This window comes from Caloenas nicobarica, chromosome 23 (assembly GCF_036013445.1).
Source record: "Caloenas nicobarica isolate bCalNic1 chromosome 23, bCalNic1.hap1, whole genome shotgun sequence".
In the NCBI taxonomy this organism is placed as follows: Eukaryota; Metazoa; Chordata; class Aves; order Columbiformes; family Columbidae; genus Caloenas; species Caloenas nicobarica.
Window position 1 is genome coordinate 1,436,209 of NC_088267.1, and position 27,425 is coordinate 1,463,633.

Below are 27,425 nucleotides of genomic sequence, written 5' to 3' on the forward strand. Positions count from 1 at the left end.
ATGATTGCATGTATGTGTTTATGTATATAAATATGTATGTGTGCACATACATGTTCATGTATTTAAATATGTACGTGTGCACATACATGCAGACACATAACTCCCCCTCCACTTCCAGGCCTTTTTTATTTTAAAGCTGCCAATGAGGAGAGCCTTATTGACACATCATGGACTTAGATGAGTGCTAATATGTATAAATACTATTAACTGATATCCTTGGGTATATGCACACAGATATGTGTGCTCCCCAAATGCATAGAACAGCTACACTCCTACATTTATGAGGGAACAAAGTGAAAGAAAAGCATAAAATCTGGGAGATTTTGCCTCCAGCCCTGTCTAAGATGGGGTTTCTCCTGTCGCTCTGCCGTGCACACAAGGATCTCTTGGTGCAGACAGTACCTGCCTGCCATGAATAGGGATCATTCAGAGCCCTCTGTAAATGAAGTCTCTATGGCTGTTCTTGTTGAAGAAAATATAAAGTTTCTCTATGTCATTTTGCTGTTAATTAGCAAAGAAAGATAAATACATTTCAGGTGAATATTTTCACTAGTAGAGGTTGTGGCACACAAGCAACATTAAAGCTTTGAAAATGAGGCGAGAGGCAAAGGTGTGCTGGGTACTATAGGTCTGCATTTATACCCCTGTAAAAGCAGTGTTTATTTTTAAAATATGAAACATAATTTTTCCCCAGGCCTCCAAAAGTGAAAACACTGCATTCAATATTTCAAGAGGAAAATATACATTTAAAGCTCTTCCCAAGCCTGGTTGCAACGTAAACAGACAAACCATTAACGTCTCGTGCTGGCCCCAGGGCGGCCCTGCCGTTCTGCAGAGCCGCTGTTCCAGACTTCATGTGTCCTGGCCCAAGGAAGTTCTGCCTCTTCCTCAAACACATCCAAGTCCATGTCCCCTTACTAAAAAAGTGCTTGTTTTAAATACCAGTTCCCCGCTTTCCTTCCACTGCGCGATGGTCAGCAGAAGATCCCGGTCCCACCTCGCTCCTGCTGAAATCAAAAGCTTCAGACTGATGGGAAATTGTTGTGTACAGCCAGGGAGATTTTAACCCAAACCCATGGTCCCATTGTATTATTATCTGAGTGCAGATGGAGGAGAAAAGGCACATGGATGTGTTGTATTAAGTAAAAAATGTGACAGTGAAAGACAACATGTGCACCCATATGGGTTTTTCTAACGGGGATTTGCACCTCAGTCCCTTACTTATAGAATAATAGAATCATAGAATCAGAGACTCACAGAATAGTTTGGGTTGAAGGGACCTTCCCAGCTCCCCCAGTGCCACCCCTGCCATAAGTGAGTCTGATGGCATAAACTATATAAATGCAGATTCTTTCTCTATCACTATATGCACAACATTTCACAGGAATATAGATCAGATGGGAAAAACCAAGAAAAATGACATTTTAGTTTCAGTAAGGCAGACATGCTTTGTTTTAATTTGGCATTTTACTTTTCCAATTTGTTTTGCTCAAGTTTTATTTTAAAACTGTATTTTAGTTTCATATTTACATATTTCCAATAAACATACTGTTATTACATTTAATACCTTAGTATAAATTTCACACTGTAACAAACCAAAATGATAAAATCAAAATGAATCAGTCCCTAAGGCGCTTCCATGTGAATGACCCAGAACAATGTGAAAGTTTTCTGCCGGAAAAAAGAAATCAAACTTCAGGGACCTCAAGGCATTTCCAAACTTCCAGGAGAGTTCAAGCAGAAGGCATTTAAAGTATTGGATTTCTCTTTACAGAAAAGCACAGTGTTTGTAGCCCTGGACCATAATACTTCTTAGAAGGAGTCTGGAGATGAGGTTAAGTCACGCAGATTGAGGCAGCAGAGCAAAAAGAGGGACAAACAGCTAAATCTTGAGTAGTTTGCTGTTGATTTTTATTTCATTCTAAACAAAACTGGTAGTAGTAGTAAATACAGTTTTCTTGCCCTCCAGTCTTGGAGAAAACTCCAAGGTGTAGCAAAACACTCAATGATTTTTTTTTTTTGGTCTTTTTCAGGCTTCCTTTGATGTTCCTGTGTGAGCGTTTCTGAGCTGGATTCACAACCTCCATTTTTCAAATACTCAGAGAAATGTGGACAAAAGCTGCCATTTAGTCGAAGCTCCAATTCTTGTATTTTACCCCCACGATGTTTCTATTTCAGTCTGTGACAGGGGGTGGTGCAGTCCCTCCTACCCCTCTTCATTACCAGAAAGGATATTTACTGCACCACCGCTGTATTGCGAAAGTTTTATTTACAGCAGTGAGATCAGTGCAAAGCATAAAACAAATGGTGTAAAAGGTGAAAGACTGAAGAGAAATGAATGGCTCTAAAAACAACCCTTTTGACAACTCAAGATCAAAAGAACTGCTGTTTATCCTTTAAGCTGCAAATGGCTGGCAAACATCCTTGTGCTCTGATGCTGTAAATAGTAAATGCTGTTTATGGCTAGTTGATGTTTATGTATTTTATGGGTCACATTGATTTCAGAGAGATCATTTTTTATTTGCCATGTTAACCTTGCCCGCATCCCCACCCTGGCCTCCTGGGCTGACCACCTGCAAAACTTTGGGTAGCTCGTGTATAAGACAGCGGTATAAGACTTATTATTTGTAAAGATGAAGGTCACTGTGTGGGCGGCTCATTTTCGCTAAGGTGAATGAGCCAACCTACCGGCAGGACCAAGGCAAACCTTACAAAGGATGAAGGTGGGAAAAAGTAGTAATAAAGGCTTTGGGATCATCCAAGAAGAGGAACAGCTTTGTAAAATGAGTTTCACTAGGAGAAACATTACAAAAATCATGTGGGCAGACACATGGATGAGAGATCCTCACTGGAGTCCATGGGGGTGTCTGGCCTGTCGGGTGAGCGTGTAGATGGAAAGTAAATGGCAGCAAAAGGATTTGGGCTGATGCACGACCACACTGCCAGTGTCTGTCATTCTGGGCCCACCACCGGGGACAGCAGTTGCATCAACTTCGTTCAACTGATATGAGTAATTATCTTAATGAACTGTCTGCAGGAAAGCTAAAGTAAAGCTTGTCTTTTTTTATGGTGCTTGATTTATGCAATTGTAACGGTGCCTGTCCCACGCTCTAGAGTCTGAATCCTGGAAGGTTTACACATGTCATTCAAATCAGTAGGAACCAAGACAGCAAGGAGAGCAAGGAGGGCAGCACAGTGCCCGTGGTGCGGGGTGGTCGGCAGCGACAGGCTGCTGGAGGAACGCCACACATCCATCACCCGGGATTCCCTCCACCGCGGCAGCGCCAGGCGGCACGCTGGCTCACGTCAGCTCGAGCAGATGCCAGGGAACGCTGCCAACTTGCTGTCTTTGCCCTCTTCAAGGTCTATTTATACCCACTCACGAACATCAGAATACCCTTGGGATAGGAGAGACCTTTCCATCACAGCGGACGCTATGACTCCATCCGCCTGGTTCTCAGCACTGTTGTTCCTATTGCATTATGCAGCATTTTTGCCAAGTTGCTGGGAGCTCCGTCATGTTTCCAGATGCCATTTCAAAGCCTGATAGAAGCCAGCACTAGAAAAATGTTTCTGATCCTCCCCAGGCTTTACTGACACTGTATTTTCTGCCAGCTTTGGCACTGTTAAACCTCCAGGAGGATTTGTAGAATCTGAAGTTTTACTGAGTTTCCATGTCAAAGGGCCTCTTACAAAAAGGTGTGTCCTGGATTGCTGGAGCAACCTGTACTGGTCACCTTCACCAGCAAACATCTCCCACCAGCGGAGAGGTTCATCAGACGTTTGACTACAAGGCTGTGAATGTTGCATGGGAGCACTTCCAGTGAAGTGTGTTTGGCTGTTTTTTTTCAGAGCCGAGGGAGAGGCATGTCTCCTGCACCTGAAGGCGGTGGCACCAGAATCCCGGGAGAAGAACAAGAAATCAAACAAAGCAGCAGCACTCAAAGCAACATGAAATACACAGACACTCAAAGCAAAAAGCCCTTTTCCACTGGAGATTTTGCTCCAGGTCAGATGAACGGAAAAAAACAAAGTCAGTCAGGTAATTTAATGAACATCTTTGGTATCCTGGAGCATCTCCACCTCCATGAGATGCTGCTGCTTCTAAAGGTGGTCCCGTCCCTCTTACATATCTGTTCTGCTAGTGCTGAGGTCATGAGCTCAATCTACACTCTACATCAAAGAATTGCTGCTCGTTTCTCCTCTGAATTGGAAATTAAAAAGCAATTTGTGGAGCAGCATTAAGCATATTTGTGTGAATTGGTTCTCAGCCTGTGTTGGAGAGACTCACATCAGCAAATCAGTTTAGAGAAGAACAAACAGTATAACAGTAGCATATTAAAAAGAGTCTTTTATCAGTTTTAAAACCAGCATTGATAGCACCATCATCTGACTTCAGCCTTGGGACAGCTTGGGTTCAGTTTGTGTTGGCCAAGTTATCCAACATTTCAGAAAACCAAAACCACTTCCTGTCTAGAACTCAGACCCTGACCTGGCTGGAAACTCACAGTAAATCTATACATTTTATCAGATTTCTGGATTTTTTTTTTTTTTTTTTTTTTTTTAGCCAGTCTTTCATGGGGAGCTATTCTAAGCCCTGGAGAGAAAAATACTGCGTTGAGCAGAAGGATCGTTTGGCTTGCTAGGAGCCATGAAGCATCAGGCTCATTTAGAAGATCAGGTGTGTACCCAAAGGCTCGGCTCCCCACACATGTTGAAACAAACCCCATTTCTGGAAGAGACGGCTTTGAGGACTGCAGCCAAGGTGGGTAGGTAGCTGGGGAGAAATGAGAAGCAGCCAGTTCAAACTGCCAGGTTGGTTGTTAGAAATTTTCCTTTGTGAGCAGCACACACATGAGATAACATAGGTCTACAGCCAAATAACCATTTTTGCTAACTAATTTTTTTAGAAAGCAAACTATTGCTTCCTTGTGACGTACTAGGACAGCATCATTCGGAAATCAGACAGCAAAGTGTTGAAGCCATTAACTTTTTTTTTAATTGAAACTCATCTCTCAAGTCACACTAAAAGCAAAAAAAAATGCAAACACTCAGGTATAAAATGACAGAGCAATACTGTGACAATTCCTGCATGTCGTATATTCTGGAGTACACACTATTAATCATCATCATAAGCGGACGGGATGAGAGCTGCATTGTAGTTCGTTTGAGACCTTCATTCTTTTGCTGATCCCTTTCCCGCAGGGTCCTCATTAAAAGATGCTGGTTAGCACAGCTGCAGGGTTGGACTGTCTCAGTGAAAAGGTTCTTGCCTTTTTTGCCCCCATTCCGCTTCCTAAATGTCTCAGCTGCTGAGTTAGATGTGAGACAGATGAGGAACAGCATCTCGCTGGCATAAAGCAAGCCTGACAAGGGATTCAGGCCAGTGCCTACATCTCACATTAGCCAGATGTCAGAGGCCAGGAATGGGAACCTCTGTAGTGCCTGGTGCCAGGTTAATTAAAATTAGCATTGCAGCTTGATAGTATTATACTAAGTCAAAACTGCCAGTGTAGGACAAGGCACCAGCTCCAGGGGTTCGCCATCACTCTTCGTAGGCTCATAAAGTGAGGTGGATTGGAATAAGCATGATACTGCTATAAAGTTAGAGCTTCTCAACGAGGCTGACTATCTGACAGAAGGGGGAAGAGGCACCAACAGCAATAGAGATGTCTTATCTCCATAAGTGGAGCTTAGATTGCGGCATAGGGCGGTGGGGAATCCTTGGAAGTCAACTCTAAGGCTTCATCATACGACGGCAGCACGGCCTGAAAGAGAAGACCATTAGTTATGCTCTGGGGATCACATGAAGGTTTTCCAGTGGATTTGATCTCAGATGTGTTTCCCTGCCCAGTTCAAAGTAGAGTAATAGAACCACATGGGCTGTAAGAGATAAAGGGCAGAAATCCAGAAGAGTTAGAGGTCAGCAGCACTTCATAACCGCTTTGATGCCAGTCCCACCTCCTTCTCTTGAAACATGGCTGCAATAAATGGACCAAGGCTCTTTAATGCCTCATTACCTAAGCAAAGAAGCGAAGCTGAGATCATTGCAGAGGCCCATGATGTGTGCACAGCGGCGGCACACACTGCTGGTAAGACACGGCTCATCATATTTGCCGAGTTTCAACAAGACAAATGCCTACACTTAGCATTCCACATTCTTCCTCTTTACTTCTCATCCATCTTTATAGTGTCTCTTATTTTTGGAAGGTCTTCAATATCTTTCCATTGTGTCAGAGCAGCTGGATGCTACTATTAAAGAGATCATGAGTAATCTAAGTAAGGACATTGATATTCATTATTTAGCAAACTGTTAAAATGAAGGGCAATGCACAAAATCTCTCAGATGTTGACCCAGTGAAAGGTGAAGACAAACTTAATTTTGAGCATGGGTAGCACTATTAGGCACAGAAACCAAAGTTCAACTGAAATTAAAAACGGATCTCTGGATCAAAGAATAAAAGTTATATATTCCCATTTATCTGCTTTGCCTGAAGCCCGAGTTTCAGGTTCCTTAGAGATACCATTGACTTTGAAAGGTTTTATACAAAAGTAAAGTTAAAGGAACATAATATAATTGGAAACTGATTATTGGTACCTGTTACTGCACATTTGAAGGGTTGAACTATCTCTCATCTCATTAAAGACCCAAAAGGAAGAACTGTCGTGCATCTCATCACCATAAAACGTGAGTTTTCATGGTGTAAATCTGAAGCAGTCTTTACTCACCTTTTCAACTGCTTGTGGGTCAACTTTCTCCTCCTCTCTCTTGCTGGCTTTAATAAACTTAAAGCAGCTCAGGACACATTTGAACATATAGGCCTGCAAAGGAAAGGGAAAGGGAAGTCTGCTGTTGAACTGCAAGTCAACAAGAGCATTTTCACTTTTGCCATCAGCCTGCTATTGTCCTCCTCTCTTCTCTGGAACCACGTGTCCCAAGGCCTTAAATCAGTCTTTTGGGGAAGTCAATAGGACTAGTAACACTTTTAAATATAAAGCACATACTTAAGACCTCTGAGAGTATGATGTTGTCAGGTAGGGAAGGACGCATGTCTTTCATGTTCTTTTTCTTAGCAGGCTACAAAGTTTGGATGTCTCAGAAAAGCACCCTGGGCACAACATCCACCTCTCAGAGATCCAAGACTCCCTGGTCAACTAGGACTGACCTGAAAGGCCAAAAAATATCCTGTACTTGCAATAGTTACACTTTTCTGGCAAGACTGCTTTGCGCCTCACAGAGTTACAAGATGCAATAAATAGAGAGCTTTTCTGAGCAAAATGGATCGATTGATGGATTGTGGTACAAGAAAATAAGCAAGGCCTGTGAAACATACCATATTAAATAAATATTTTCCCTACTCTGTGCAGTGAAGGAAAGTCGTGTGCCTCTTATTTTTATTGGCATAAGACTACGTTAAAAACAGTTGGCATTTTCAAAGGAACATAGGGAGTTATATGTCCCGAGAACAAGCCATGTAGCTTAGGATTTCCTAGAACAATAAGGACTGTTTGTCTTGACACAAAGCCAAGACAAAGAACGAGAGCAAGGAATGAAGTATCCGAGTTGAAGGAATCTGTCTCTCAAACAGACTTCCAGAGTTGAGGAGGTAAATCCAAACTTTGACCACCTTTAGGGAATACTGCAAATACCTTCTGCCTTCCAAAAGCCTCTTCATACAGAGAGCAAACATGCAAGACGCTGAAACCATCATATAAACTGTACATAAAACACCACTCATCCCTGAAAAACCCCAATAAATTTAAAAAAAAATCATACAACAAAAAATACTTTCTTTGATTCTAATTCTGAAAAAGTTTGCTGCAGTGCCATTCCAGTATCTGCACCAAATTCAATGGAGTTGTCTTCAGTTGAGATTGCTGCCAACAATAGCAGGTTTGAGCAGAATGCATTAGTACACACAGCTTCTGCAAGGGCAGCCAGTGACCCTGGGATCATCCCATTACTGGCTAACTCAAAACACACACGAGTCACTGTAGGATACCCTTCTCCACACCAAAACGAAGAGGGAAAACTTCCCTGGCAGCCATTGACATTATGAGTGGATGGGAAGCTTGTCCTAGAGTTCAGGATGCGAGCTACTTCAGAAGTAATTATGTTAAACCTTTTCTTTCATTTCCCATCAGAAATGTTTAGTCCCCTTGCTTTCTGCATTCTTATCATCATGGTCGTGGAGAGATGTTATGATACAGAGGCGAGATGACGATTACTTGTGGATGCACAGATCTACAAGGGAGATGGCCCTAATGGTGCCGTGCGAGCATCACCCCTTCACTCACTTTGCTTTTGAACACTTTGCATATCTGAGGAGCTTAGACTCGAACAACTGATGATATCACTGTTGGGGCTCTACAAACAAATATAGCATCTCCTTAACATTGCCAGAGAAATCTTTCCTGCTAAAAGGGTGAGCAAAGTCTTGCAGGTCTCGTATAAGGTCACTGGCAGAGGCGTGAACGGGGCAGGTGCCCCATCTCTTCATCTGACAAACAAAATTCTAGCTGTGTTATGCTTTGATGTGGGATGCAAATAACTAATTGGGGACAGTAATTGCAAGTTGGCAGGAAAACAGCACCAGATACGCAGAAATATTTTAGTGTAAGAGCAATAAATGCTTGCAATGGGTCATTAAGCAAGTCAATTTATGCAAAAAGATCCTGAGCAAGTCCAAGGTATTTAGATGTGTGTGTATTTGGTGAATTAAAACAAATTGGCTCTAAACTGGGCAAATGGCCCTTTTAACTCTAAAATGCTTCATGTTGTTGCCACGTTCCTCTTCGGATCTTTATCACTTGGAAGGAACACTCATGAACACTCATGACAATGGCTTTGCTGCGCATGGAAATGGAAAGGGATTGTCACTAAGTTTGAAGGATGGGCTTCCTAATGACTTATTTTGGGGAGTTTAGTAGATCAAGGAGTGCTTGTGCCTTAAAAATTATCCTCCTCCTACAGATTCCAGCGCAAGAAGTCATTGCAAGTTAAGCAGTCTTGTCGTCAACCCTGTGGAAAATGTAAATCAACCCATTTGCCAGGTCAGTGAGATTTCTGCTGAAGACCCACACAGCCAGCTGGGTTTCAGGGTTATCTCCACTCCTATTGCTCAGTTTATGCAAATATTAAAAGAGATCCTCAAGTCATGTCTGCAGTGCAATCATACAAGACACTCCACTCCACACTGTCTTGTCTGGCCACCTGGGACGAGTCTGAATGACAAATGCTTTCCAACTAACAAGCGGCATTTTTCACTGTGACAGAATTTGCTCAAGTACCTAGAATGATCCGGTTTTCTTAGCTGGTCTGAAACCCCTCAGTGGAAAACCTGCTCTCTCATCCATTGAAGTAAGAAGAATAGAAATGATCTTGCAGTGGAGTTTTCTGAGATGTAAGCAGGATTTAGCAGCTCACAGGTTTTAATTAAATTTCAGGGTATCAGTGTGCATAATTCTGCTTACATCAGTGTGGATACAGTGACTTACCCAAGCGGAAGATCTAACCTGCTGCTTAATGATCTAATTTATTTTGGCACACAATAGCAGAAGTGTTTCCTATATTTGTTTTTAAACATCTTCTAGAGATGAATGGGAAGTAATAGTTTCTAGATGTCAGAGACATTTTGCTTTCTAACTCATGTGCAGAAGCAAAAAACACGGTGGTTTGAATATTAGACCTGCCTCAGACACTATGCTTACACCCAAGGAGAGACCAACAACACTTCCCAATGCCCTGGCAGATTTAAGAGAAAAGTAAAACCAATTCATCCGATCCCTCAGGCAAGAAAGCTTCATTTCAGCCTCACCAGACCCTGCAGCTGTTTACCTTCAGGAAGAGGACAGCAACGAACGCAATGGTGAAGGTGATCATCACTTTGGCATATTCCTCTGTTGGTAACTTCTCCAGCGTTGGCAAAAAGCCCTGTGAAGAGGGAGAGGGTCTCAGTCACGAACACTTGTTCCTCTACCAGGGTCACACAAGGTGGTGGAGACCCCAGCAGAATCCTCTGTCTGCCTGCCAGAAAGGTGGGACAGGCCACCTTCCTTTCCTCATCGGAAAGACTGCAGGGATGTTTTTTTCCTCCTACTGTTTACACACCTTTGGCAAAGATTTTCAGAAGACTATTTAAATGAGAACTGAAAGTATGACTGTTTAATAAAGATGAAAAGTTGATACATGTTCCATGCATGCAGGCAGGCTCGATACAAATCATTTTGCTCTACAATTTGCATCCATAAAATTCTTACAAGAAAAACAGGGCGTACTTTTAAGAAACACATGCATAAGCAAGCTGTCAGTCAAGAACACCGTGTTGGTGACAACACATGGAAAATCCTCTTTTGCCATCAAACAAAGCAGTTCTGGGTATACCACAGGGATCAGAGAATGTTTACTCGGTCTTAACAGCCACTGAAAGAACTTCGTAGGGGTTCACAGCAGGAGAAATCAACTGGCTTGCTCATGACCTACCCCATTATCTGAAGACTTGAGGCTGAGGTAGGTGGGGACCTCCATGTAAGAGCTGCAGAGGGTGAGGATGCTCAGGCAGAAATCCAGCAGCTGCAGAGCCAGGAAAGGGATCTTCGAGTGCCCCTGCTGCAAGAAGGGCAGTGAACAAGGATTTGGTTATAATTACAAGTTTGCATCGCTTCTATAGATTTTCCACATTTTACACAGGGCCTGTGTTTGTTCACATGGATAGCCTAAGCTATTTAATTCACTTATAGTAGCCAAAATGAGGAGCAAACCGTCTTGTTGGGCTGATTTACGCAAGCTCCACAGTGATATTCCTAGCTTATCTCCAGCAAACCCTTCCTAGCATAGGCACACCCACAATGACCTCCCCAGAGCCAGGAGACAGAAAATAAAACCAACAGGAAGATTCCCAGGCGTGGGAAACTAAACAATGTCCCAGCTGTCACTAGTTTTCCTTGCGCACCCTCCAGCCTCCAAGGATTTAATCCTGTCTCCAGCCAGGACAGAACCTACCTCACCATGAAGAACTATGGCCCGAGATAAAGATCCTTTATACACCACACTTCGGTCTCCATCTTACAGAGAACAGAGACGACCACCCCAAAAGTGAGCTGTCACCTACTGTGTGGCGAAGCGAGGACACAGAAATGATCGCTGGGACTTGTGTGTAGGAACTGAACATCGTCAGGAGGCTGAGGAGAAAGTCCAGGACTTGTAGAGCAAGGAACGGGATCAGGAGACGTTCCCTCTTCTGAGAAAGAAAAGCAAGGCCAATTATTTCTATTCTGAATGGGAGAAGGAGACCAGCTGCCAATACCTGAAAGGACATATATTAAGGTACTCCAAGAATAAATACTTTCCTGGAATTTCTGCATCTAATTCCACATACTGTGGTGACAATTGATTCAGGAACAATGAAAGGCAGCAATATTGATTGTTTTTCACCCTCTTGGAAAGTTTCTGTGAATTTTCGCTATATAACATTGGCACTTGATCCCATCAGAGCTGTCATTTGCCTGTCCCCAAGGTTACCACTGTAGAGAAAGCTGGGTTCTCACACCAATGCATGGTCATTTCTTCTCCTGAAACGGGAAATGAATGCCCAGTGTATTAAGGGAGTTACAGTTCCCTTCCAGGATCCAACTTGCAAAAGAACAAGGAAGTGAGGCAATAAAACAACATTTCCAAATCACAGCACTTTCATTCCTTAACACAAAAAATAGTCTTGCTGGAAATGGGCCCCAGCTTTGGTAAATCCAGCAGCCAGCAGCCTTGCAGATGAGCCTGAGACTGCAAACCAGCCGCCTTCCCCTTCTGTCAGAGAGCGGAGATATTTATCTGCTTTTTTGATCAAACTTCAGCATTTTAGTGAGCATACTCTAGTCCCCTCCTCTAACACATCCTAACTCAGAGAGGCCTCTGCCTGCAACAAGATGTCATTTGTGGAGAACGTACCTTCACCACACCAAGGAGGAGGTTGAAGCTGATGACAAACAGCATGATGATCAACAGGAAACTGGTGATGACATCAGCTGAAAGTGATAACAGTAATTACCACATTACTAAAAGCTGGAGCCTCATGTCCCCATTTGATCACACCTCTGAGGAAGAGATAAAATGTGATAACCTGGAAGAAAGAATTGTACATGTGGGAGAATGAATGCCATGCTGCTGGAAGGTAAACTACTTTTTCCCTTTCTACACACGTCTGTTTTCATTTACTTTTGAAGCTTCTGTTTCTTTAGCCACCAGGTTGAATAGGCTGTCAACAAAATCATATGTGAGACAAAAACCTTTCTTGCCTGGACTAAAGTTTTAAGTATCCTAGGCTACAATATTAGGGTAAAATGAAGGAAAAAAATGCAGAGTGCTTTCTGCTAATGATTAGTAAGTCTGAGTTGGAAATTATTGTGAGACTTAAAGACAGATAAAGTAGCCGCAAGTGAAATCTGGTGAAAGATCTGCCAGGCTCTCAAGCAGACAAGAAGTGTGAGTTGTAACCACCCACCAAACAAACCCAAACGCAGGATCTGTTTACCAGAAAGTGATGAGAATTGAAATACAGAAGAGGAAGAAAGCTTAGGAAGCAGCAAAGAAAGAAAACTCAAATCCACCCAAATGAGAAGGGAGAGGGCAATGGAGAAAGGGTTTTACTGCAGGAGAGGCTGCTCACGGCTTTGTGGCTCTCAGGGGTCACGGGGAGAACCGGAGCTTCAACGCAGAAAACCAAACACACCTCTCAGAAGCAGGAGAGCAGAAACAGGGCTGTGATTTGGTGTGCAAACCCAAAGATTAACACGAGGATAGCATAAACTCCAACTAAACGAGAGTTTAACAAAGACAGACCCAGCCTTGGTAGGAAGAGCAATAAAAAGAGAAAGCCTCAGTCCCATTAAATCCCAAACTGCCTGAAACCATTTTCACTGAACCAACAATCAGCAGTTTGGCCTGGAGAGGATTTATCTCTTTAGGATTTATCTGAGATGTTTCCCTAGATTCAAGACAACTGTGGTTTTTTTCTGCCTCTTTCTGCATGGTCTCCTGCTCCAGCTCTCTCAGCAAGCTCACTAATTAATTGAGCAACTGGCCGTTGCTTCTGCAAGATAATTAACAGCAGAACCCAGCTAAATTTTCCAAGTAGAACATACATAAAAAAAACCCCTAAACAAAATAACAAAGAAACAAAAAGCCTGCAAACCTACGGACAGAGTTGGAAAGAAAAGAAAAACCAAGACAAAACAACTTTCCATGCACTGTTTGCCTCCTGCTTGTTCACAGCAAATATAGTCACCCTTTCTGTGGGCAGCAGATCTCTCTGTTCCAGGGACATTTTAGCACCACCAGATTTGATCTCAGTAATCAAAGACTTTACTTTAACAAAGTAACTTCTCAGAAAAGGGCAAAATTTAGGAATCTTGAACCAAGCTGGTGGACCTGTATAACCTCAAACACAGGGGCATCATTTCAAGGTTTTCCCCTCTGTTCCTCCTGCATGTTCATTTGGGTGCCTATCTCAGGAATAACCTGTTTTCATCTACAGTACCTTAAAAAGTACTGGAGTATTCAGAGAATAACAGGAAGAGAGAGCATTTATTTGCCAAATTTATCTTTTTTTTTTTTTTTTTTTAACTTCCCATCAGGGTTTGTGCCCTGAATGTAGCCAGGAGGGACATTGAATGACTCCTAATATTCCTCATGAATGCAGAGAAACCCCTTTCTATTTAATGGCCAAATAAACTGGCATGGGAAATACAACCGGGGCTCATAAAGCTGTGGTTTAACAGTTGCATTCACAGATTGTCAAGGATGGTGGTGTCTGATTCAGTGCTGCTGATAAGCTATAGGGAGTTGTTTCTGGACATCTGCATCCAAAGGATGGGCAGGACCAGCAAGGGGAAGAAACCTCCCAGTCCCTTTAGCCTGGTCTGCTTTCCATCAGAGAACAGGGGAATATTTTCTGCATAGGATATGGCATGCATAGGATATGGTATATGCTGTGCACAGAGGCCTTCAGGCATAACTGAGGTATTTTTCTTGGCTGACTGGACAGAAATTGAAACAACTTTACCTGTTGTACTTTGTCCACAGTGATGGTTTTTATAGTCATTACTGAGAAGTAAAAGTGATTAACACTCAGACTGGACACCGGCATGAACTAAAGACATCCTAAAGATCTGCCCTATGGCAAGTGGTGGGGTGTGACCTTTTCAAGGCAGAATGCCATTCATGTTGCTGCCTTAGAACTGATAAGGGGGATTTAATTGAAATGGTTTTTTTGAGGATTGCTTTCTGGTTTTATTTTTCCAGCAGGAAAAGCTAGCCTGCCAAAGCTCATATGCTTTCAGGAATGAAGCTCTGCCAAGAAGACTTTTGCTAGGAAAGCTTCTCAGCTCCAGGTCGAGGTTTATAATAGACTGGAAGTGGGGGAGGCCGCATGGGGAATGGACATCCCAATTTCTGCTGTGAGACAGAGAACAGGGATGTGAACCTAATTCTTCCAAATTGCAGCTGAATGCCCCAAATCACCACATGGCAAAGTTTGCCGCCTGTTCCCTCCACCTGGCCAAATTAATCTTGTGTTATTTCTTAAATATTAGTTAGGTAGCAAATTTAGATCTGCTTATAATTAGCCAACATCCTGGCATTGACCCCGCTAGGAGTGGGAAAATCATCTTCCAGGCTCCCAAAGACAAAGGCGGCCCGTCCCATCCCCTCTTCTTAGGGTAGCAAAACGTTCTGCTTGAACTCCTATATGTATTTTTTTCCTACTGTACCATGTGAAAAGCATTTTCCCATAAACCTCGCCTTGTTTATATTCTTGGGCTATGACTATAGTGTTAGCATTCTGTATTCTGAGACGTGCTTTAATCTGGCAGGATCTACAAATAGAGCAGCAGATGCTGAGGGCATCGAGAGAACCTCTCCCCAAATTGTTCTCCAACTCTTCCATCTGGGTTTTGAAGTCAAATTGAAGTTTTGTATGGCTTTGCTGTATTGCTTCCCTGCTAGTTTCTGGAAATAGAAGGGTTGCACTGTGTTCATTCCAACTGTAATCAGAAAACACAATCTCCCAAGCAGAGCCCTTTGAAATGCTTAGGAAGAGAAGCCAAGTGGAAGTGCTGGGGATTTCATTATAAAACGTTCCTTTTTGTGTGGGAGGCAGTGGAAGCGGCGGGAGGGAGAAGATCTGTCATTTTGATTGTGTGGGAAGGGGGGGGTGTTAAAAACCAGGCCAATTTCACTTGGAACTGTTCTATTCTTAAAGAAAAGCCTCCAGATTTGCAGAAATGCACATCTTGCTTAGAAAGCGTAGAATGGTTTTGTATGGAAATTATCTGAAAAATCTGTCTCAGCCTGGCTGCTTCTTCCAGACAACCAGTGTTCTCCAAAAAACATCCGGGGCTGGGAAAACCTGGAGACGGGGACCAAAGGGACAGGTCTGGGTCTGAGCTTTTGGCCCTTCTGCTCTCAACACCAGTTTCCAATCTTTTTTGATGAAAAAGAGGGACCAGGGCAGGATCTTGGGCTTCTTCTCAAACCCACAGAGCTTTGCTGCTTCCCAGCATCCTGGTGACCTACCAATTCTGTAGTAATCCTTGTCCAGGTCTTTGCAAAAGCCTTTCCCGCTCGCCACCTCCAGGGAGTACTCAATCAGCAGCAAAACGCTCATAACCTAGGAGAACAAAAGCAAAAAACACAATCCAGAGGGTCTTGGGCCAACTTCCTATCAACAAATTTGTTTCCAGGGAGCATGCAATGGCCACAGTCCTAAATGCAGGATGGGTCTCCAAGTGAGACAGTCATGAAGGCTTTAAAATCCCGTACAAGAAAATATTGAGGCAGAAGTTATCAGCCTATTAATAGTTTGGGTTTAACTGTCTTTTCCTGCCGGCTTCTGAAGGAGGGTGGAGAAATTACAAAGTTAATGGGTTTTGTTTCAACATTTCTTATCCAGAAAGTCCTGGTTTTACATTTTGAAATTGCATTTCGCTTCAGAATTGAGCTGAATGCAACAGTACTATTTTGAAGTGTAAAAAGAAACACAAAAAGGAAAAAAAGATCTCTTTGTGAAGCTAGCTATGCTACTCCCTTGACCAAAATACCATGTTCCTTCTTCTATTTATTTGAGAAAAATCCCCAAATGTGCTTTGTTTCACATTGAACCAAAATGGTGGTGTGCAAAAAATGCAGAAATCTGTGCCAACGTGATTCTCCATCTTCACTCCACCAACACCGGGCCCGGCATTGAGTGCACCTGTTCTGCAGACCATTCTCCAGGGACAGGAGCCATCAACAAAGGTACCACCAGGAAAAAAGAGGTTGTTGGGAAGAGGTAAATGAGAAAAACCATTTTATCTGGACTCTGAATCATCAGAACCCCACAGTGACGCAGGAAGCAAGTTTTTATCTGCCACAAAGATCAACGCAAACTCGGGTACCATACAGCTGAAAGAACTTTTCCACAACAGCTACAGCAGCCTTCGGTTTCAACACACGGTTAGAGAAGTGACACAGGCAAGGAGGAACCAGAACTGTTGTGGTCTGCGCTTGTGTTTGCAAACTTTATGTATGGGAAACAGCACAAAACCAGCTACGAGATGAGGCAAACCTCTTAAGGGAGCAGAAGGGAGAACAGTTTTTGTCTTCTGCAGAGCAGTGGCTGGGGGTGCCACACAAGATCTAGGCAGTGTTCAGGTAAAAGTAACGTGCAGTCAGATGCCTCCTGTGCTTGAGCTGACATTGCAAGCAAACAAAATGAAGCAGCATGGAAAGAAAGGTGTCACATTGCCCCAGAATGGGGAAGCGAGGCTGGGAGGGATGGCCGGCAGCAGAGACAGGAACCGAATGCAGACTGTCTCTGCGTTAGCTGTGGGAGACCTAGAAACTACCTTCCAAACCAAATTCATCAGCTTTCTGCGCCACAAGCTGCAAGTATGGTTTCCAGATGAGCTGTAGCACATCCCCAGAGCCCTTTGCTTCTAGAGTGAGTGTCCACCAAGCCACAACCTCACCACAGGTGGGACTGGGACCCTGTGTCCCACCACCAGCCTGCCCTCTGGGTTTGAAATCTGTCTAGAGTCTGATGGCTGCTCCTTTTCTAATTCACACTGAATGTTTCTGCGATAAGAGCTTGAAGCCATAACGAACAGGGGGCAGTGGGGACAGTGACGTGCTGCTCTGACAGTGCATTGGATGCTTAGGAGGTTTCTGACAGCCGGACACGCAGGCAGGTGACACCCAGCACTCCAAAGACAAATAACACCACATATAAATGCCATACTTTCAGTGCTTCGCCTTTTCTTATTTTAATTTAGAAGCGGTTGTTGTGGCAGGGTAGGATGAAGTGAGGAGTGCTTTTAGCTCCCATTTGGTTTCCTTTCAAAACATTTCATCTTTTTGCTGCCTGCTGCCTCCTTCTCCCCGTCTTGTTTGTGCAAGGACGAGGGAGCAGCACAGCGACTGCTGCGCATCTCGGGTCAGCCTGCTGAGGCACGACGGACCACAGCTCGTACCAACACCAGTCATGTCTGCAGGTGGGGACTGGACCTGGGGAGAGTCCCAGAGGTGAGACTTTGCTCCTCGGGTTAAAGAGCTGCCAAATTGAAGAGCTCAGCTGCCACAGAGGCCGGGTCAAGCTGCAGACATGCTGCTTTCTAAGGCCTCCTTTGGCTCTGGTCAAAGACTAGTAGCAAATGAATTGCAGGTTTTCTTCCCATGCTGTACACACAGAAGCAACTTTCTGGCCTTGTTCTTGAAGAAAGTGTCAAATAACTTGAGCTTCTTCATGCCTGGAAGGACCGATGAGCAGAAGGACAAATTCCTCCATGCTTGCTTTGGAAGTCACCTGCCAGTCCACCCCACAACACCCAGCAAATCTTTGCTAATCACACAACTCTGTCCCCTCCTCGTTCCCCTCCTTCTTCTTTCCCATTTACTTGAGAATCCCCACGATTTATTTCAATTGTCTATGGAGAGATCAGCGGTGAGACAAATCCAATTTATAGGAGGACAAGACATCTTCCACAAAGCCTGAGAGCTTGCGTTTGATGGCATTACTATCACCCAGTATCACTATGATTCATCACTAGGACCCACAGCAATAATTTATGCTGGTACGAGCCAACAGTATTGATGTAGCAAATCATCCAAGTCACTGCTGAGTTATAAATTCGTTTTCTTTTTCCCTCCCTCTGCCCAGCTGCAGCTACATCATCAAAATTTTCAGAAAATGTAGGGGAAAAAATGGTTGCTGTTCAGTGTTATGTGTTGTGGTTCTGTCTTGTTTCCCACCTTTGCACAGACCTTTAATTTTGCCAGCTCCTCTTCAGATCTTGGCGATGGTTCCTACGAGGGTCCCATTTTTAAACAGCTCACGAGCATCCCTCTGTGACAGCTGCCCAGCACACATCTGCAGGCTGCAGCTCCCCTCACTCCACTTCTTCTATGGGTGAAGGGCCCCATTAACCTTTATCACCCTGCAGGCTCCCAGCCTGTGACTGTGCACACCCAGTGCAACAGACGGGATTATTTTAAGTGCCTCTGCCATGCGAGGAAACCACATCCTCAGTATGACTTCAAGCTACCTGAAAGCATCTCTGTGCAACCCTGTGGTGGGGAAGAACTGTCCCTCCGGGCTCTGCTGCCTCTGCTCGCTGCCATCCGTGACCACCCGGGGAAGTTACAGCAGCTGTCTGGCAGCCGAACACAGCCACAGATCAAAACAGTGAATATAGTGTCCAATGGGTCGTAGAGAGAAACCAGGCAGCTTTGCCCACCCCCGCTTGGTTGCCTGGGACCTAAATCCCTGCTCCCGCCAGTGACCCATCATTTCAGCTCTCCCACAGTTTCCATCGCCACTGTGCTGCCCGATTTCTGACCGACAGGTCCAGGGAACAGTGCTGAACCCTGGCCAGGCTACGCACCCCTGCCCGGGTAAGAGCTCCTGCATGAAGCTGCAAGGGAAAAGCAGGGAGCAGAGTGAGTTTCCATAAGCTCTAATTGGTAGAGCCAGGGAAAAGATACTTAAAAAACCCTCCCAGAATGATAAATTTCTTCCTGGCCACCTTCCCTCCCAGGCCACCTTCCCCTCTTTTGTCCATCTCTCTTAAATCATTGGTTTGTCTCTTTTTTCAACACAGAAAAGTCAACAGTCAGGAAACCTTGTGATCTGCAACAATTACATCTTCTGCAAAGATCACACCTCTGCCTCTCTCTTCTTGTCTCCCTGTCCCCTTTTCCATCCTGTAACTTACCATGTGGAAGATCCCCAGAGCGACCGTTGCTGTCGTGATGTTGAAGAAGCAACATCTGGGGGGCTCAGTGGTCGTTTGGACCGTCATTTTCTGGTCCCTCTGCACAGCCGTGAGTTAATGAGGTCAAATTTGCAGCAACTGCTCTGCTGAAAAGCGAAGCGAGCAGCGCAGCTCCACTTCCTTCCTGGTCTATAAATGTGTTAAGTCATCTACAAAGTCACATGAGGACTTTGATTTCTCAATAACAAAGTGAGCAAAATTGTGTTGCTTTTCTAACAGATCTTTAACTGCTTGCACATCCCAGATGGCAAACGTAAGCACAATCGCTGCTTTGGGCAGGTGGTGTCCGGTGGGTGAGATATACGAGGAGAGGAGGGTTGTGGAGCAGGGTGCAGCTTTGTCCTACAAAAATCATCAGAAACAAAAGCGGGGGGGCAAGAATTTCACCTTAAACTTGACCTGCTGTTTTTGCAGCGAGGCATCCACATTCCTGCGTTTGAAGTGGCTTGTTCCTTGCCAGCAGAGTCACCGTTCCTTGGACGTGCCCCTGGGAGCTGATGCTTGAGCAGCCCTGGCTGCTGGGACAGAAGGGTGGTGCGACCCCGAGGGTCAGGGTTGTTGGCTGAGACATCTGCAGATTTGCTGCTGGGGGCTGGGACAGCTGATGTGATTTTTTAAGTCAGCTCCTGGGAAAAAAAAAAAGCAACAGAGAGATCTGAGCCTGGTGACTTGGCCACTGTGCGGGATGTCAGACTCTTTATTCCCGTTTGAACTTAAGAAGTTCTACTCTTTGCTGTATATGTATTACCATTCTCATAAAAAACACTTTTTTCTTTTCCCCTTTCCACCCCTTGGAACAGAAATGTCATGCTTTAGACCTTGTGTGGAACAGATTGACCTGAGTTTCTGCTTTCCTGGGAAAGGTCTGGTATGCCACAGCAGGGTGACAGCTCTCCAGCAGGTAAATGCAAGTATTAAAAAATTAAATTAATGAGAGAGTTGGGCACACTCAACACACTCTCATAGGAGTTATGTGCCAGCATGCCTGGTTTCAGCAGGCGATGTACTCAATGAGTTTATTGTTCGATGCGTCCAGGAGTGTTCCTAGCCAGCAACATCAGGGCCCTACAGTGCTTAAGCAGAGGGTTTTCTTGATTGTTCTTATGAAACTAAACACACAAATTCCACCTCAATGCCAGGAAATAGCTGTTCTGTAGCCCTCCAAATCTGTACAGAGTGCTACACAGCCAGCTATGTGATGGGAGGTGTGCCGGAAGGCTTCAGTCTGGCTGAGAGGATGTTCCCAAATGCCGTGGAAGTTCCACAGTGTGTTTAGAGAAATTCAGGAGTTTTGGGCAGTGCTGGTATGAAATAGAAGTAGCTGAATGCCCCTGGGGACACTGCGTCTGAGACAGGGTCAGTCTATAGCTTAGATCAGGTGGTTCATAAAAGACTGGCCATGCCTTTATGTCCAGGGTCCCTCTCCAGAGCCAGCGATCTCTGCAGCACAAAGACACTGCAGGGCAGGGTCAGAGCAGCTGGGGCCCGTTGCGTATTCCCATCGTTTTCTTTGGAATCTCACCAAGTCTGACAGTTTATTACTTAAGCCCCAGATTTTGAAGTCACATGGTTCTCTCTTTCTCTCGTTTTTTTTTTTTCCTTCCCCCCGTTTAAGGATGCCTCTGTGTTTTTCAGTCTTGCATTTGTGGAAACCGTTTGCAAGTAAGAGCTAAGTGCAGCTGAGCGGAAGGAAAAAAAGGAAAGGATTTTTTTTTCCCTTTTTTTTGCACTGTTTGGTGATCATGCTGCATTTTAGCCAATATCTTCACAAGCTGTGGAAGAAGATGGACTCATATGACTAATAACTGGTAAAATTCTGACATCGCTGTTAGTTGTCACTGTTATGGCGTGTGCTTTTCAGGCTAAAAATGAGGTTGTTGTAGCACATTTTTCAGCATAGCCTCTAACTGCTATTAGAAAACATAATCCAGCTGCAAAGGTTCACTGGTGGATCCACAGTACAACGTGAAACTGAAATGTCGTCATAAGCAGGGAAAGCACAAAGCCAGAGACCAGGACCGAAGGACGCACAACCAGAGCTACGGTGAACCACAACAATGTCTGGAGCTTCTTTGGGGAAATAGGGTTAAAAATAATATTTGGGTTTAAAACTTGATCTGTTTATGCCTCTTTCATTTACAAATCAGTTCCAAATACAGGCTTCACTTACCTTTTCCACATGAAATATATTTTCCTTTGGGGTGCCTCCCCTCAAAGCCATGGTGTGGGCCCAGCTGAATGAAGGTGCAGGAGGATCAAGTATTTCCTGCTAATATGAAAAGCTGGTTCATAATTTGAACCTGAGTTCTCTTGAAAAGTGTACTTTCCCTTTGCAATCCCCCCTATCCTTTTAGAGGCAGACAGAGGCTTGCTTGTGCTTTTGAGCATACCATACCCAAACTTAGCTCACAACATGTAAAAACAAATAGAAAATGTGGCCCAGGCTGGGCTGTTGGCTTCCAATAGTCTTGCAGGGCCTGAACGCCACTGCGTATTTGGCCGATGCATTATGCTGAGCGGCCCCTTTCAGTGGTCCGCACACCAGCCTCCGCAGACACCCAGGCTGGTGCTGGAAGATCAGCCTTGTAGGAAGCCAGTCTGCTCTAAGGAACACAGCCCTGGCTTTTTTGTGGAGTTGTGGACATCTATTTTACATGGTTTGCAGAGCCTTGATGTTGACTCCTGCCTAGAAGCAATCCCAGGTGGGACCTCTCGTTTGAGGGCTCTTGGTCCTTCAGCCCGATTCACAGAAAGCATCTCCCACCCAGACGTCTCCCATAGAATCACAGAACGGTTTGGGTTGGAAGAGACTTTCAAATCTCATCTAGTGCAACCCCTGCCCTGAGCAGGGACATCTCCACCCAGATCAGGTTGCTCAGAGCCCCGTCCAGCCTGGCCTTTTGCTCTACCTACAGACAGTGCACGAAAGTCTGGGGATGCTGTGGTAACATGAAAAGCTTCCAGCATGCTGTGGTTGAGCATTATGCTGTTGTAGAGGCAGGGGAGGACAACTAGGATCAAGTCTAACAACCCCATGCAAAGCTACAGGCTCAGAGGAAAGTGGCTGGAAAGGTGCCTGGTGGGAAAGGAGCTGGGGGTGTTGGTTGACAGTGGCTGAACATGAGCCAGGGTGTGCCCAGGTGTCCAAAAAGGCCGCCAGCATCCATCCAGACACCTCCTTCAGAAAGAGCAGAAGAGGCTGAAACGAGGCACGTGCCGCTCTCCTTTGCACCCAGGGGAGCAAAGAGCTCCCCAGGTTTGGGTGTGCTGCTCCTCGGTGAGAGCAGAGTCCAACCAGGGTGGGGGACAGCCACCGTGGGTGAATCAGAGCTGCCGAACTGCCGGCTTCCTGCACACAAACCTCCAACACCCTCCCTGTAACAGGCTCCCGATTTCCATGCAGCCCTGATCCTGCTTAGTCCTGGGCCGGGCCCCAGCCAGCGGGAAAGGTTTCTTCTGTCCCTCCTAATTGGCTTCCTCTACAGCTGTGCTTCATGTATTTGCACTTCAGAAGCCAAACAACAATGTGAGGGCCTTAATGAGAGAGGTGCTGCATGCCAGCGGAGCAGTAAGTCGCCGGCAGAGGCTGGCATTGCGTCTGCTACCGCAAATTCCTGCTGCAAACCAGTTGGGCTCAGGCATCTGCTGCTGCCAGGAAAAAGGGAGACTTTGGTTAAGTGGCTGACGAATGGCTTCTGCTTGTAGAGTCTCCTAATTGAACTAAATGCACTTTCCTTTCGAATCTATTTGCAAAAGGAGGTTTGTAAAAAATGCAGCTAGTGAAGGATGCAACAGCAGCGAGATGTGCAGTTGCTGAATGATCGCTGCCTCGCCAGATCGCAGATGGAAGCACTGAGGGGAGGTGGGGGGACATGTGGGGCTTTCTCCAAAAGTCAGAGGGTCACAAAAATTTGCACCTGCTTGTGAGCTGTGACCAGAGCTCTGTGTCATGGGCTCCTACCCTGGACTGAGGATTTGCTCGTAGGCAAAAATACTCCACAATGAGGGAGTTTTAAAGGTCTGTGATTTATTAACCTCTCTGCCTGAGTCCGTTCAGCTGAACCCCACTGCAGCTCTGGTCTTGCAGGGGGGGTGTTTCCTGCTCTCTGGGGACAATTACTTGGGTTCCTCTGCTCCCTCTATAAAGCCTTTTCTTTCCAAACAGGTGAAAAGGTGAAAGCTTGCCTTCAGAAACAGTTACAGAATTACACCACCATGATTTAGTAAAACCTCAACCTTTCAAACATGTTTTTAACAAAGGTGAAAAACGATATCTCAGAGAAAGTTAACTCCTCTATGCCTTTCTACCTACATCTTATTGAGCAGACTCTCTTTCATCAGGGATATTTGGGGAAAAAATGTTTGTACAAGTGAGTACCATGGAGACGTGGCAGTGGATGGGGTTGTCGCTCAACCCAGCAACAAAGGTTTTCAACCTGACAGCCTTCTAGACCTGACGATGATATTCAGCAAAAGGTATTTGCAAGTGTTGGATATTATTAGTTTCTGAGTAAGAAAACTAGAAAGCACCCCCCATAGTCCTGTGTAGCCAGAAGCTCTCTGAGGCCTCAGAAGACAAAATGATCATTTTGCTTATTCTGAGCGACAAGAGCAATCTATCCATTAATGTGACTTTCATCCATCAGTTCATTATGCTTTATGTCTATGCTGATGTGTGTTTTGCCATTTGCTACTTTTTTCATTGCCATTATGTGACGTGCTTTATTCATTGCACCAGGATTTATATCTGCCCTGTTACCTGCTTTATTCTTTCATTGTATTTTATATCAGGTTTGCTATGCTTGATGTCCATACAGCCTCCCTCTAGATATACCTTAGTATGTCTTATACATTACTTTACGTGCCTTCTGCTTTACTGAGACATAAAAAATAATAATCTTGAGTATATTTAAGTGCTCACAGAGGTAAAAGACTATTGTTTTAACTCCACTGGATAGAGGAAGCCACTGTGTTAGCTTTTACTCACAAAGTTATGCAAGAACAAGACCATCCTTTGGTTTTATATAAGACAGCAGTTGCTTCTAGAGAGTTATCCAACAAGGAGAAATTAATAAACCACTACTTCTGTTTAATTGTTATTCATATGAATGATTAATGGAGAGATCCCTCCCACCTTGACCTAGCCTTATAAAATTAAATATGGGATTCAACTCCCCATTAGGACACTTCAATTTAGGTGTCTACTTGTGTGCCAGGTAACTAAATTGCCAACACATTTCATGAAGACCTGGCCCAATGCTGGAAGCTGTTTATGTCACCTTAGAGCAGACACTCCCTCCCCCTCTTGGCTCTGAGGGCCACATCTCCGTTGATTCTCCTAAGAGCTTCCACCAGCAGCGCACAGATGTCCCCATCTAACACCAAATGCTGCTCCTTAAACTGGAGCTAAATCCCACCCTGGGTGTCCAATCTGAGATACATGGGACAATTCTCTCTCCTGAATGTAGGAGCTGGATGAGCAACTTGGACTAAGTACCTTGCTCATAAATAGCTCATTAGCAGAGGGGAATCCCTTTTGCAATGGCAGCTGGAGCTGCCTCCACATCATTGAGGAAACCATGACCCAGATCGCCTCCAAAATGGAAAGGACAATTGGGGCACACGAGGACTTTGACGCCTCTGCCTTGGAGCTCCTGCGGCTTTGGGAGCCTCTGCCTGAGAGGTGGCTGAGACATGGGGGACCCACCTACGTGCAGCTGGAACAAGACGTCTCCAGACTCTTGCAACATCAGCACACGTATTTGGGTCCATTGGACTCCAAAGGACTGAGGGTGCTGGGAAGTGCTGGTCCTCGTCCAGCACAGGGGCCAACCTGGGATCAGGTCAGGCCGGGAGACAGGGACACGCTCCACAAGAGCGGTTCACATCCAGAGCCAAATTCACCTTCTTTGAGTGCAAAGGAGAGCCCTGTTCCACAGCTCAGACCTGGACCCTGCCCATTGCAAACCATGGGAGATTTGCCCAGTTAGTGGCTTGCTGCTTGCCACAACAGAAAACAACATATTTCTGGAACTTAGTCATCATATAAAAATCTTTTGCATTTTCCATCCCCAGGTTTGTCCATAACCTGCCCTTGTTGCTTAGTGTAAGCATCTGCAGTTACCTCCCGTTAATGATATTTTTGTTCCTAGGCTTGATTTGCTCAGGAAACAAATAAACAAGCAAACAATGGGTTATTTAGCTGCTAAAGGGAAGACTGCCTGCTGCTACATTTACAAACCCCAAAAGATTCATAAGAGACACCAAAAAAGGTGAGTTTTTTCTGCACAAAGCTTGGCAGAACATACTGTATGAATAACTGAATGACCTTTCAAATATTTACTCGTCCATAGGAGCCGGTATGGAGGCTGCTTCTGCTCCTTCACCCACTCTCAAGCTTTCCACCCAAAGTCACTTGCAGCAGAAATGCTGAACATGTTTTTTTAACAAACCAGCCATGGCCAACAACAATAGCCAAGAAATGTAGGAAAACACGGCTGATTTGGGCAGCAGAGTGAAGCCTCTTCAGTGCTGCGAAAATAAATTGAAGTCTAAACCCAGCCCAGGAAAGCAGAGAGCTCCTAGGAGTCCATCACACGGATGGAGTTGTAGGAAAGAGGGGCAAATGTGGACCTTAAAGCTGCTCTGCAGCTTGTTCTGCAGCCTCAAGAATCTGCCTCAGATGCCGGCAAAGCAGCGTGTGCTGGGCAGCTCGGGGTTGGGATCTGGCGTGTCTGGGTCGCACCTCAGCTCTGCGTGACCGCAGGGGTGGCCCTGAGCAAGTCACTGCTCTCCTCACCCTCCGCCTGCTGCCGGGGCCGCCAGCTCTGCCGAGCAGCTGTGCCTCCAGCACAGCAGTGGCCTCTTGATGTCACCAGAATACAGCTGATCAGTTTGTTGGCTCAGATGGCTTTGGATCAGGCTGGGAGCACTTTTAAGGCAGCAGAGAGAAATCTTTCCGGTGTTTTTCACCCATTCCTGAAAGGAAGCATCAATCTTACGGGGTTGCAAATGGTCTTTTCTTGTGCCTGTCCTCAGTACCATTGATCTTAAAATATTGCTGCAGTTTGTGTGCATAGATCACATAAACATTCGTCTTTTCTGCCAAAATGAGAACAACCCATTTTCTCCGTATTTGTCCACTGTGATATAGAGACAGACCCACTTGTGCAGGTGCTTTGTCTGTAGCTTTAGCGCAGGAGAAGGGCTCTGTGTCATGGGCACAAAAAGTTGAAGCCTGACCCAAACTTTTGAACTCCAAAACTCAGATGAGGATCAGCCGGTACCCTACACAGACGTATTAAAACTTTGCAGAGTGTTTTAAAAAATCCTCCACCCACAAATTGTAATAAAAAAATGGGAACATTTTGTTTTGCCATTTCCAAAATGAAACATTTCATCTTCTCAGGTTGAGAAAACATCTGACCTCGAGGTATGTTTCAGTGTTATATATGGTAAAAAAACCCTGTAGCAATCAAATCAAAATGTTTCACTTGACCAGATTTTGACAGTCTTATTTTTCAAGATGCCACATTTTTGAATACTTTACTTTCAGGTTGATTTTTTTTTTTCCTTACAATTTTCATAACTGTCTAAGGACTAGAAATGCAGTTATTCACAGATGTACTGTAATTAGCTAGAGCTTCCCTGTATCTTTTAAGAATCCAATCAATGATTACTCAAGTGAAGTACAGAGGCCTTGCAGGAATTTAAGTAGGGTAGAGTCCTTAAGCTGATTTTCTGCACAGAGATTAATTTCATCCTGGTTAGAAACAAATGGAATATATCCTGCTGTCTCTGTCGCCTTGTGATGGTCCTTGTTAAAGGTCTAAGCTTAAAATTCTTGGTCAGACCAGGCTCCCACTGAGTTAATGAGGTCTTTGAATGGGATTTTGAATTGCTTCTGAATAGAGTGCTTGGAGGTCTGGGGTTTGCACAGAGCCCTTCTCCGTTCTCCTTGCAGAAGACCCTCTCGTTGAATTGCACCCATCTATCATCCTGTAACTCTGACATCCACGTCCTACTGCAAAATCCTGCAAGAAAACTCAGTTTTAGTGAAACGGCTGAAAGTGCCACCCTCCCTGGGCTGGAGAGCACCGACTCTGCTGCCGAGGTTCCACATC

General features: G+C 44.8%; 1 protein-coding gene across 1 annotated transcript; it reads right to left on the reverse strand.

The window, feature by feature from the left end:
* Positions 1–4,976: 4,976 nt before the first annotated feature.
* Positions 4,977–19,483, reverse strand: LAPTM5 (lysosomal protein transmembrane 5). The gene is made up of 8 exons (XM_065650774.1): positions 19,243–19,483; positions 15,569–15,662; positions 11,945–12,021; positions 11,112–11,240; positions 10,484–10,609; positions 9,839–9,934; positions 6,730–6,822; positions 4,977–5,768 (listed from the first exon to the last, which is right to left on the reverse strand). Exons 1-8 carry the CDS (start codon positions 19,327–19,329, stop codon positions 5,694–5,696), a joined length of 777 nt encoding a protein of 258 aa, XP_065506846.1. The 5' UTR covers positions 19,330–19,483; the 3' UTR covers positions 4,977–5,693.
* Between the last annotated feature and the right edge of the window lie 7,942 nt (positions 19,484–27,425).

Excerpts from the sequence above, each read along its gene's own strand:
- LAPTM5 (XM_065650774.1), bottom strand. The coding sequence starts at position 19,329 with ATGACGGTCCAAACGACCACTGAGCCCCCCAGATGTTGCTTCTTCAAC. Across the intron at positions 11,241-11,944 it reads TCCTCCTTGGTGTGGTGAAG|AAGAGGGAACGTCTCCTGAT; the intron begins GTACGTTCTCCA and ends TTTCTTTCTCAG. Across the intron at positions 5,769-6,729 it reads ACCCACAAGCAGTTGAAAAG|GCCGTGCTGCCGTCGTATGA; the intron begins GTGAGTAAAGAC and ends CTTCTCTTTCAG.